Source organism: Zonotrichia leucophrys, chromosome 3 (assembly GCF_028769735.1).
Source record: "Zonotrichia leucophrys gambelii isolate GWCS_2022_RI chromosome 3, RI_Zleu_2.0, whole genome shotgun sequence".
Taxonomy (NCBI): Eukaryota; Metazoa; Chordata; class Aves; order Passeriformes; family Passerellidae; genus Zonotrichia; species Zonotrichia leucophrys.
Window position 1 is genome coordinate 51,315,258 of NC_088172.1, and position 13,075 is coordinate 51,328,332.

At 36.3% G+C, this 13,075-nt stretch overlaps 1 protein-coding gene across 17 annotated transcripts in view; it reads right to left on the reverse strand.

The window, feature by feature from the left end:
- Window positions 1-13,075, reverse strand: part of SYNE1 (spectrin repeat containing nuclear envelope protein 1) — a 295,365-nt gene that overhangs the window by 160,774 nt on the left and 121,516 nt on the right. For all 17 annotated transcript variants that reach the window (XM_064708165.1, XM_064708183.1, XM_064708172.1 and 14 more), the window contains 11 exons: window positions 12,655-12,753; window positions 10,821-11,008; window positions 10,586-10,709; window positions 9,379-9,545; window positions 8,011-8,164; window positions 7,096-7,724; window positions 6,277-6,456; window positions 4,659-4,809; window positions 3,034-3,192; window positions 1,812-1,994; window positions 462-563 (listed from right to left, as the gene is read on the reverse strand). In XM_064708165.1, coding sequence (XP_064564235.1) covers window positions 462-563; window positions 1,812-1,994; window positions 3,034-3,192; window positions 4,659-4,809; window positions 6,277-6,456; window positions 7,096-7,724; window positions 8,011-8,164; window positions 9,379-9,545; window positions 10,586-10,709; window positions 10,821-11,008; window positions 12,655-12,753 — 2,136 coding nt within the window. The remainder of the gene's footprint in view (window positions 1-461; window positions 564-1,811; window positions 1,995-3,033; window positions 3,193-4,658; window positions 4,810-6,276; window positions 6,457-7,095; window positions 7,725-8,010; window positions 8,165-9,378; window positions 9,546-10,585; window positions 10,710-10,820; window positions 11,009-12,654; window positions 12,754-13,075) is intronic.

The window sequence follows — 13,075 nt, forward strand, 5'->3', positions numbered from 1 at the left end:
TGTTTTTCTTGTAAGAGCTAGTTCAGGGCCTTTATTCTAGTCCACCAAAGAATACTTTTTGGTTATCAAAGCAAATGAACATATTTTACTGCCTTATAATCCTTTCAAGGAAACTGTGCATGCACTCACATGTGATGTGGCTTAATGTTGTGCAGAGTAGAGAATATCTGTAGTCTAATATTTTATCAGCTACATTATAAACTATTTATTCTATTTCGATTTTTTAAAAATACTCCTACTACCCTTATGTTCACTTACTTTATGACATACTGTTGATACAAAAAAATCAAGGTTACCTAGAGAAATATGAACAAAGAATAGTTATGCTACATATAAATAATAATGCTACATCTGTCATCTTGAAAGAAAAAGGCAGTGTAAGAAAGAAAAAAATTTCAGAAGGGATGCTTTCCTGGTTATTTGAGCACAATCTCTGGTGGTTACCAATATCTTTATTTTACCTGGAGATCTGCAGGAGGCTCTTGAGTATGGGTCAGTTCTTTGAGTTCTGAAATTTTGGAACTAAGTTGCTCCAACTTCAGTTCTTTATTCTTGACTTCAGACTGCAAAATAGATGTGGTCAAAGTTTCATACCAAGCTACAAGAAGCTTTCAGACATTCAGAAGTATTCTCCATGAATTTAAAAATTGAAGGAAAATGTAAACACAGCTTAGCAACCAGAGGGAAAACACTGTGCACTAATTTTGTGCTCTAAAAATCTCCCATTTATTTTTCCTTATTAGACTCAGTTCAGAGTAATTTTCCCCTCTTTTAAAAAAGATTATAACATTTAAAATGCTCTAAAAGCTTTTGTTTGTTAAAAAAAAAAGATGAAAATGTCATTGTTTATTTGACTGGAAGTATCTACATGGGGTGTTAGGTTCCACTGAAGGATTAAATTGCCAAACTTAACATCTGCCCTGAATGCCCAGAAGAATAGTTAGGGGGTATTTTGTGCTAGGGAGGATATAATATTAGGTGGGCAGTGAAGAAAGTGATCACTAATTTGGGCCACTGAAGGAGTAAACTGATTGATGCTGTCCATGCTCATCTATTTCTGATTGCAGAAAGGGCAGGACCCTGCTGTCACCAAACTGCTCTTCCTCTTGCCTTTGCAAAACAAAGTGCCAAAAAAGGGTATTATGCATTCTGTGACTGTAAATGTACACTCAGTGATCACATCTGTTATTCTGGCCCTTCTGCACATCAAGTGCATCTGTGGTTTGGGTAGTCTGCTTTTACTCCAAATCATTTTTAACAGCTATGAGTTCAGGTGGTTGGATGGCTACATAAGGCATTTGATAAAGCTCAACCTTGAGCAAAACACTGATTTATCAATGTTTATATTCTACCACAATTCTTGAATATGTTCACTGTGCATCTTGTTAAAGACATAATTTATTCCAGATGAAGTAGAATATGGCTCAATCTGTGATTGACCGGATATCTTTTTTATTGTCTGGACAACCTACTTTCCTGGACGAGGTCTTAGAAACTAGTCATTTTTTTGCTAAACTTTAGCTTAAGTTGTCTAAAAATTCCATTGGTTTTTACTGGAACAGAATTCAGCCTAGAACCAAATATAACTGCAAGAGCCAAAATAACTATGGAGCTTAGATTTAGAAAGATGTGCCAGTCTTGTTTCTGTTAGAAGCAAACACCTTCTAATGAAAAGGACAGGAATGCTCTCATCTAGCTGTTGGGTACCACCATTTAAGCAGAGGTCTGCAACAGCCAAGTCTTTTCTCTGGTTGAACATCACTTGACATCTTGGACCACAACATTTTAATCACAGATTTATGGGTAAGAACCTGGAAATCTTTCAGGAGAACTTCCATTCTCTGACTGTTACTGAAGTTGTTGATGCCTTCATTCAGCTGAGAAATGCATTTATTACACCATCCATCCAATTCATCTCCAGTTTTCAGGATGTCATCCCATAGAGACACGCTTACACTCAGTTGGTCAATGTTCTCATCAAGTCTTTCAGACACCTTTTAGGAAAGAAGAATATATCAATACCATTCAAAAATTAATTTTAGACTCTATTTTGCAGACAGTTATAAGAAAAAGGCATAAAAAATAATTGGTAAGCCTGGATAAAACAATTTTCTTGGATTTAGTTCTAAGTTCTGAATGCTAATTTCAATTTGCTTACCCAGATCATAAAACAAACACAAATCTTATGTGTCCAAATATTTGTATATTTTTTACTGGAAAAGAGTTCAATGTTCAAATAAACTTTATTTCTCAAAAAAAACCTACATTTATCCTTCTTGTTGTAATGTAGTTATTTGGTACTAAAGCAGTATAAATGGGAAAATGTAAAACAATAGGTAGAAATTCTTCAATGTGAGGGTGCTGAGACACTGGAACTGATTATCCAAAGCCATTGTAGATGCATCCATGGAAATGCTGCAGGCAGGTTTGATAGGGCTTTGAGCAACCTGGTGTAGTGCAAGATGCCCCTGCCCTGGGAGCAGGGGGTTGGAACCGGATCTTCAAGGTCCCTTCCAACCCAAACCAATCCATGATTCTGTAACTAGCTTTTATGCTATGTTTCTCTCCTGTGGTTAAGTCTTTCTCAACACAATAATATCTTTTGTGTTTAGCTTAATGTAATTTCCCGCTGAACTATTAGTCCAATTTACTTCAATGAACTATTGCTGATATGTATTAGGTGTGAGTCAAACCCAAATTCATTCTTGGAACTGCACAAATTTACAGTAGTAGCATTCATACATTCATACACAACTGAGCAAATTTACAGTAGTAGCATTCATACATTGCTGTAATACACCATTTAAAATCTATCAAATTGATGTCACAACTTCATGCATAGAGTGGACACCAAATCCCTCTGATTAAAACTTTGAGTTATACTTAAAAGTAAATTTTACTGAACAGTTACTCTTAGTAAATTATACTAAACAATTGTACTCTTAAATTTTGCTAAACAATTGTACAAGAGAAATATTGTAAGCTTAGCCAAACTTAAAAACTATATTTGTCATATAAACACCAGGTTCTTACATCTAGCCATTTGTCCACCACGGAGTTCATATCTGTTTTCAGTGCAGTGGAGTCACAGTTATGCACTCTCTTCAGTTCTGCTATCAAATGTTTTCCTTTATTAGTGAAAGTATCCAGGTCTTTTTGTTTATCACTCAGATCATTCCTGGCAGCTTCATGCTGTGGACATAAATATTTGGTTGTTAAAAAAAATCAGTTCTCCAGGCACCCATCCCTAACCCTGTGGTATGAATTTGTTAATGTTCATATCTAATATTTAACTACTCCACAAAATACAAAGCAACTGACATGGTTTTCTCATGAGCATAATCATATAGGATGATTGTTCTCATAAATAAAGCACACAAGTGGGAGTAAAAAGTTTTGAATATATTCCACTTGGTAACCAGATATTTTCTGGACTTAGGGAAATTTCATTTTTCCATTTGTCTTTCCATTTTTCATTACTGAATAATCACTTCGGGGGTTATAGCAAGGTAAACAGAGGGTGTTGCAAATAAAATTTAGGATTAAAAGCACCATCTTTCCTAGATATTCTGGAAAACAAAAGTACAGATGAGTTCCAAAAGGAACTATACAAAATCTTCAGGGCTACTAAGTTTGCAACCCTAGCCATAGGGAAATATTTAATTTTGTCATTGAAAAGCTGAGATGCTGAGACCCAATCACAGTAAGAATCTTATGCTTTTTTTCTACAGCAAGTACTAGAGAGTAGTACTAACAATAAGCTACTAATCTGTATGTACTATGGCCAAAACATTTATTGCACTGGAACCACTATCTGTGGCCAAGGCTGAAGCAGGGAATTGTCCTCAGCTCAAGGCTCAAAGGAATGATTGGAAGCTTAATGAAATTCTTTTTTAGACTGGTGAGCTCTGTTCTGGCTTTTTTATTCTTTTAAGATATATATTAGAAAGAGGCCATAAATACACGCAGTTTAGAATAAGGTTTATACAGATCTGACTGAAAGATTTTGAATCAAGAGCTCAAGAGCCTTCCAAATTAAATTACCCTCCAAAGGAACAGACAGAATTTAACTCAGAACTGTTTATCCTGGCAGGCTGATGGACAGCACAATTCAGTATCTTTGAAATACAATCCAGTGAAATGAATACAATGTAAGGATCCAAATACCTTATCTCTACACAATGGCTAGTATCAACACTATACACCATGTCAGAAGCCCTCTCAGGGAAAGAGAGAGACATAAAAATTTTACACATCAGAAACATGCAATTCATGGTTTTTTGTGGCCTTTTATCTGTTCCAAAATTTACCCAATATAGAAAAACATTGAAATATGTTGACTAGAACTATCCTTTCATACTATGGTAGGAATATATTTTCAATATATTTTATATAAAGAACTCTCCATTATTTTCCACTTATGCTTTCCATATATTAAGAATCTGCATTTCCATTAACAATAGACTAATAGATCTCACCAAAATGTAAAAAAGGGCCGTATTCTTCCCTCATCACAATCAGTACAATTTAAACTCTGAATGTCAGTATGATAAGATTTGACAAGGAGCTTTAAACACATCTCAAGGGCATCTTTAAAAAGAAAAGTAAGTTCAATCAAAAAATTGTTAAAATTTCTCAAAGGAAAAATATGTCATTACCTTTGATAATGTTCGCTTGACATCTTCATGATCCTTCCACAAGGATTTGGTCACAGAAGCACTGTTAGCACTGTCTATGACTTTCATTACTGTTGACTTCAAGCTCTGATATTCCTTCATCAGATCGATCAGAACACAGGACTGCTCCTTTCTGTAATATGAAAGAGCTGTTAGCACCACTTGCTGCCATGCTTCTGAAGGATAGAGAACATGACATAGCATTTCACCATGGGAAAACCAGGATGTGGTGCTAAACATGAATTGGGCAGCCAAGGAAATATGAATATCTTGGGTTTAGAAATCACTGTAGATCCATCACAAAATATCTTACTGAAGAGATGTGAATGTGAATTGCCATCTCATATATATCAGATACTAAAGCAACTGACTTCAGTGAAAGACTGAAATTGGAATTCAATCTTCTCAGTTCCCAAGTTTAACATCTTTTTGACTGCAAACCACATTATAACAATTGTGCCACTCACAGTTAATTTAAAAAAACCCAAACTTGTTTCTTTATTTCAGAGTGTTTTTTTGGTAAAAAGAAGCAGAAATAAATAAAGACTAAAGCAATGCATGCTAAAGGCTGTCTATTTTGTCCTCCAATTTTCAGATGCATGCTTTTGGGACTAAAATGTTATATTCAACTTAACTCCCTTCTACTGAGAATAAATTAGCCTTCTGCTAAAAACAAGCCTAATGTTTCCCCCACCCTTTCTCTAGGAAACCTTATTTATGGTCGGGTAATGGACAGAGGAAAAAGACCTACTCAATCCATTCCTGGTGTTTATATCGAAGAGAAAGAGAGAACTAATACTTTGGATATATTCCATGTCTATTTATAAAACAGCATTTTTCAATGAAAGAATTTTGGGAAACATGACATTGTCAAAAAAGAGGAGCATCTGTTTTACGAGCTGGCTCTTCTCTGAATGCTCCAAAGAGCTCTCCAAAATAAGCAGGTTCAGGATGGTCTAAAATTGTGTTTATGTGAGAGAGAAAACAGTGCTAGTTTTCTTTAAAGATGATCGTGAGGCAGTTAAGACAAAGAAAAGGGTATGATAAAACTTTCTCTAGTTTCTTTAACTTCTTTGCTTATCAACTTTCATTGATAAAGCTGGTCATCTGATCATGTGTCATATACAAACTGTAACTGATTACACACTAATGATTATTATAAACCTGTCCCCTAGGACAGAAAGAAATACTTAAATTTTAAAATTATTTAGAACCACTGAATAGAGAACTTTCAGAAACATGTAACCAATAGGGAATGAAAATTTGTGCTAGAAGGAGAATATGTACTAGCTAGAGTGATAGCAAAAACTCAGTGGAGAATTCCTATCTTTCAGAAAACAATAAGATGCAATATAGCATGCATGTAATAAAATGTATATCTGTCACACTGTAATGAGAACCTATCTGTGGCCTTAATAATAGTATAAGTACAAAAGGTAAAAATATTCTTGTTAACAATGTGTTTCCATCTTCTACTGAGTACTTAACCTACAAGCCCTATTTTTCACTGTAACTAATATAGCAAGAAGATACTACGTGTAATAACTGTGTCTCTTTCCCCATCTTCTCCTTTCTCAGCTTAAGCTAAAGATCTACTTACTTTTCATGTATAGCTTTCTTGGTATCCTTCCACAGAGATTCTAAGCGATTTATCTCTTTGTCACTCTCAGGAGCAAGTGTGATATCTTTTTGGGCTATTTGTTTTGCTTTGTCCATGAGCCACTGGAGTTCATGCTGGTGAGAATTCAATTCTTCATCCAACTGGTTAAAGATCCTCAATCTGAAAGTTAAAAGACCAGTTTCATATTTACTTATCTTCAATTTTTTTTTTTTTTGCAAGAGAGAGGAGAAAGAAAGAATGAAACAGTTGTTCTTAGTGTTACTGTGCATAAAACTTCCTTTTTCTAATATTTCCTAAAATATTTGGGGTTTTTTTTCTGCTAGAACTGGGATCAGAATGTATTTTTTCTGATACATATACTGCTATATAATAATGGAGATATATATGTACCTCCGCCTCAAACAGCCACCTGGAAATATACTCAGATATTTAGATTAATACTTTATTGCAATTAGTGTTTTTAATTCCATCATCCCATGTACAATCTTCAGTTCTGCAAGGTAGAGATAGTTATGTTATATGGGATTTCTAATAGCTGTTTGGATCTTAGATTCATTAGGACAAAATATATTTTTGAGACGTAGACTTTCATGACTATTCTTTCAATATAAAATATTAGCAGGACTTGCTTAGTGTTTTGTTGCATCCAAATAGTTCACTTATTTACAAAATTTTATTAAGTAGAGACATATGCTTGGCAAGAAATAAAGTAGCCAGGTAGAAAATACACACATGCCTACACTGAGTCATAAAAGGCCTAGAGATTGCAATCAAGTATGAAAGTGCCAATATTTTTACCTTTGCTGGAGGGCTTGCAGTGTTGTCTCCTTCAGGCCTTCCTTGTCAGCCTTTTCCTCAGTATCTTCAATGCTCTTCAGTAACTGCTCTTTACGCTCCATGAAAGACCTTTGCAAGGCTCCAAGAGCTTCTGCCTCACTTTGTTTGGTTCCCAGCAGGTTTTGAACTGTCTCCAGTTCCACACCCAGATTATCCACCATGGCCCTGCAGGAAGTTCTCTGTCCAGAAATGCTGTGCTTCAGATGATACTGAGCCTTAGTAAGGGAACCATCCAAACCAATAGCATCAGACTCCAACTTGTTAAGATCCTTAATAACACCATTGAGCTCCTTCTCCAGTAATTCAGATTTAGCTTTATCCATATTTCCTGTTTTCTCCATTGTCTGCCTCAGCTGGTGGAGCACTCCTGATACAGCACTATGGCGCTCCAGGAATATTCTCAACTGATCCAGGGCCTCCTGTCTTTGGCTAGTTATCTGACTCGCCTCCTGGAAGATCTGAAAGCAATCTTCAGTCTTTCCCTGCAATGTCTGCTGGTCCTCTGGGCTGCTGAAAGAACCCAATTTCTCTACATGCTCCTTCAGACTTTGTAACTCCTGCTTCTTACTTTCAACTTCCATTAAGTGATTCTATGGGAAAGACAGAAAACAGAGCTGAGTTTCTTCTTCAAATCAAGAGCTCAGTAAACATTTTAGTACTGAACATATGAGTGAAACAAGTACTACTGAGGGGTTTTCAGTAGGGAAAGTTCAGGGTTACAATCTTGCTTTAAAACTGTCAAATAACAAGTCTGTACCTGACTGCAACAGCATACTGGTTTTCACACAAATAAATTACTTGCTAGTTCTAGATAAGGATTTAGCCAAATGCACTGTATATTTTCTCTGTCTTTAATATTTACATCCAGAAGTTTACCTTATTGTTAGATGCAGCTAGTTGTTGATCAGCTGTGTTTATCTCTGAAGTGGCTTGTAGTTCAGCAAGAAATTGCTTAATCCAGTCTGAAAACCTGAGAAGGAGCTCATCAAATTGCCCATGCTCAGCAACAAGTGATTGAAGGAAGTTGATCCTGTCAGATGTAAATATGAATGAACTTGATGCAATTTAATCACTTCCCATAATCAAACCCACAGCTGACGGGTCAGCATTAAAATCAATGCCAGATGCAAGGAAAGTAGGAAATGTTACTTTAGTTTGCCATATTGATTTTTTAATTATGGCAAATAACAAAACATTTGAAAACACCCTTAGATCTTTCCTGTTTCCACTCTTTTATTTATATTAACTGTTAAAGATGCCCCAAAAAAACCAAGGTATGTTCTTCAAATTTTCTTTATTGGTGTAATCCCAGCAAAGACAATGTTATTGATGGAAGCTCAACTTTGATTTTCAGTCATAGCAATTCTTGCCTATCATCTGAAACACTGAATTAAGGTAAGAGTCTCATGAATTTAGGCCAGGGGTGAGGAATTTCACATTCAACATCCTCTGAAGTAGGAAAGGGTAAAGTCTGATAAGAAGAACACAATTCAAAAGAAGGATCTGTGCAGAGGAGCACTCAGCAGAATTAAGTACCTAAGTACCAAATCTAAACCTCGACCTTCGAAAAGACCTTGTCATTTACCTTCCCATTTCCCTTAGAAATTTTTCAACCTAATTTTCAACATGTAGAAGATCATTATATTGTAAAACAATTATATTGTTAAAGCACCTAGAAGATTATGGCACTGATCAGGATCTATTATTTAAGCTACATTACAAATGGTAAAATATGTGTGTTCATCATGGAAAGAATTGAAACCTAATTATATGATAACATACAGTTTGAAATGAGACAGTTTTTTCTGAGCTTAACATGAGCCAGCAGCCTAACAACTGAGCATTTATAGTATTTATATCAAATTAGAATTTCAAAGTGAGTTTAAAACTACAATAGTGTGACTTTGCACAAAATAAAGCATATAACTGAAACAATCAAGAACAGATTATTGGAGATTTTGGAATTTACTTGGAAATTGGAACTGAGGAAATGCAACATCGCAATAATTTCCTGCCCTACACTCCTTCAAACAGACTCTTCTAGCAAAAGAAAATTGGGGGCTAGTATGTCAAAAAGACGGCATAATAAATGCGTGGGATTCTCCACCCCCATTCCTGGGCCTTCAGGGATTGGTATTGATCTAAAACCTTTGTCTTCTAATAGCAATACTGTAAAAAACATGATTTGGGATTGGGCTTCCTCATCCGGATATTGGTTACTTTAAAACACTCTGAAGCACAAACCTTTTGTCAACAATTTGTGGTAAAGCTTTCCAACTTTCATCCAGCTCTTCAAATTTTTCTTTAATTGCTTTCACACACTGCTTTGAAGCTGTTGGAAACAGCGACTCATTTAACTGTAAAAGACTCTCATAGACAGAAGTGTGGGACACAATATCTGCTCGCAAATCCTGGGATAACAATGGAATGAAAAGCTTTTAGTTTAAGCATGGCACCATATAATTCAAAATAACAAAAACTAATAAAAAACAGCTACAGATTTCCAGCACAGTACTTTGAGTCAAGTGAGTGAGCAGAGGTAAATCCTTGCAGGAATTGAGGCCAATTAAGACAAGCAGGTACTCAACACCTCTCAGACAGCTAAATTCAGTAGGGATTCATCCAAGTTAGTATTTTTCTCTCCTTCAGGACAAAGTGTGACTTTTCCATACAGCTTTATTTTATGATGGCAGTGGCTAAAACTGACACAACATTTTGCAATAGATTTTTGTGCAGCAAGAGAATTGTGAGGAAATGTTGCAAACTGGCTCAAGTAAAATACTAAAAAACCAACCAACCAACCAAATTAAACCCCCTCAAAAAAACCAAAAAACCCCAATAACAAGAAAACTAATCCCCAAACAAAAAAACACTCAACAACAACAACAACAAAAAACCCAAACCCTCAATTAATTTTCCTTTCCTACTTGTCTTCAAGGAAGAAGGTATAAAAGATGTTACATTTGGCCAACTGCTTCGTATTAATCTAAAAACAAATTGCAAAAATTCAAAGGGAAGGCACAATTTAGAACAGGATGAAAGTCTTGTGTTTGAAAAAATAATTAGAACCAGACTTCCATTGTGATTTCAAAACCTTCAAGCATTTTTTCATCTGAGAACCTTTCCTCACATGCAACAAAAAAAAGAAAGTATCGTCAAATAAAGGAATTTCCCTAGAGAAAGGATCTTCTAACAAGTAGACTGATGTCCTTCCTTGATAGATAATAGAATATATCAAGGCACTTTTTTCCTTTTTTCTTTAGCTGGCATAATATAGTTAAAAGAAATAGTAAAGTCATTGAGAAATAGCAAGTGATAATGAGATTTGCATGAGATTTGCAAAGCCCAGAATCAATTGACTTGTCAGACTATAATTGAGCAATTCCTTCCTTTAAAAGACACAGAAATACACCAGAAAATGCAGAAGGACAATATTTCAGTTGAAACATACCTGCAGTGCCTGCAGTTCACCTTCCAGTTTAATTCTGTCGGCAGAAACATACTGCTCTGCAGGCCTGCCTGCAGCTTCACACCCCTCCAACCAGGCCAGGAAGGCAGACAGCTCCTTCTCCTGCCTAGCAAAATCACAACCTGGAGTTACCAAGTCATCCTCTCAGTCTCACACACTGAGCCCAGGAAGGTCTCTTGTGTGGGATGTGGGACAACAGATGTGGGAGTTTACTTACTTCTGCCACTGAGCCAGAAGATTCTCTAATAAGCTCTGTTTCTCCTTAGCACTTTCCAGCACTTTTTCATATTTCTGCTGTAATGCTGCGACCTTTTGAGCAGCTTTTTCTTTGTTGGCCACCTTTCGGACACCGGCTGAGAGAGAGGCCAGAGGGTTGCTCAGTTTTTCCACAGTATGACAAAGGTCCTAGTGAACATGTAAAAGAAACAAAATTTACATACATAAACAACAGAGTTATGGTAGCAATGGTGGGGAAAATTCTCTACTTCTACTCATAAATTTGAAGCAATGCTACATCCATCAGATCATGAAGTCACTTCATAGCTTGGATATTGCTCAGGTCCACCCTAGGTACACGTGTTCCCAGCATACCAATGAACTGGATTGTAATGGCAAAAGACTTCCCTAGGAACAGTGCTAAAAGGAAAAAACTCTGCAACAAAAGAGTCAGATCTCCTGAGTGGGCATGTAACACAGCATCATCCATGCAGGGCAAAGCTCCACATTCAGGAAAAAGCTTGAGATTCCCTCACGCCTAAGAGTTGCTGTAATTTATATGGTGTAAACTCAAAACCTCACTCCAACAGGTGAGAACTGCCACACTTGCAGCCAATGTCACGACATGGGAGAAGCAGGGAGGAGTTATTTGGAACTTCTGTCAGCATCACCTAAAGCTTTGTAGCTTTTTGTAGAAATGACATCTAATATTAACTATATTTTCCAGTGTTGCTGTTTCTAGGAAGCTGGGAAACTTGTCCACATGAAAATGATTGAAATGTAGTACAGTGAGATAGAAAATCACAAAATGAAACTGATTTAAGATCATGAAAGCTCCAGCTCACAGGTGTAAAATAGTAACAATAGTAAGTTTTATAATTACAAGAAATCTTATGTAGGAGGAAATGTTAATTATACAGGAATAAGTTGCTGATAATTTCACATCAAGATATTTAATGATCATGATCCCCTAAAGAGAACAAGCCCTTATAACAGCATACTCAGCATATTCATAATGTTTAAAAGTCAATAAAAATGATGATTACAAGGGTTGTCTAAATAAATTCCTCATATGCAAAATACTTTTCCTCAACTAGTATCAAGCTTTTTTGAAGCAGAAAGGTCAAGTCCTCCTGAAAACAGCCTTTGTAAGCAGTTATCGATCACTAAGTTCAGATTAAGTGCATTTTACTGCAAGAACAATATCACTATAGTTTTTTGTAGTATTTTCTTAGAAAGAAAGGCTATGATTATTGTTGAAAAACATATCAGAATTTACAAACAAAAATAATACACCACATTCCCTGAGATGGGATTATTTGTAGCTTGAATACCAATCCAGTACTTGTTTTCTTTTTGTAATGGACTGAGCCAAATATCCAAATACCCATGGATTCCTAGCATCACAGATAAAAGTTTCTAAGCTGAAACCCTGTCCAGTCTCTTAATTGCCCAAGTAAAACTGCTTCCAAGGATATATTTTCTTTAGTCACAGATTACCTATACTAAAATCCAAGTTTTCATTGGAAAACCTTAAAGGAAAAATGCCAAACAGACTTGTTTCTTATCTTCTGTTTTTCATAATGTTTTAGATGCACAAAGTTAAAACCAATAACCTGAAGGGCGAAGTGGTACTTTTAGGCTTCTTTCCCCCTAGATTGGGGAAGAAACTTCCTAATCCTGTCTGAAAAGGTGACAGGCCACCCTTGCCTCCTTCTGCCTTCGCCCTGAGCTGTGTGGCACCAGGCAGCCCCTGGTCTGGGGTTTCTGTGAGAAGGTCACTGTGGCACCGTGTCCCTGGGCTCAGAGCCAGGAACAGCTGGCCAGCTGCTCACCGTGCAGTCCTGGAGAGCTGCGTATGTTGCTGCTGCTGAAGAGCACGATGTGAGGGGCTCAGCTAGCTTAGCTTCAAATTCTGACACTGACTGCTGCACCTATAAAAAAACAAAGGCAAACCAGAAGCTAAAATCAGCAGGAATTACATAAATGATTCTTTAAATAACATGTTTTAAATGTTGGCTGCTAAGAGAATTTTATATCCTAAGCCTTTGTAGTGCTAAGTGCCTTTTGAAATTAAAAGATGCTAACAGTGCTCAGTTCCTCCCAGATGGGGCAATAATAGTATTTAAATTATTTTCTTTACAACCTTCTGTCAAACAAAGAATGAAGTTAAAAGTGTTTATAAGAAGTATGGATGTGGTTCAATAGTGCAATATCCAGGAGAACAACATAGGTTTTCAAGAAGACAACATCATT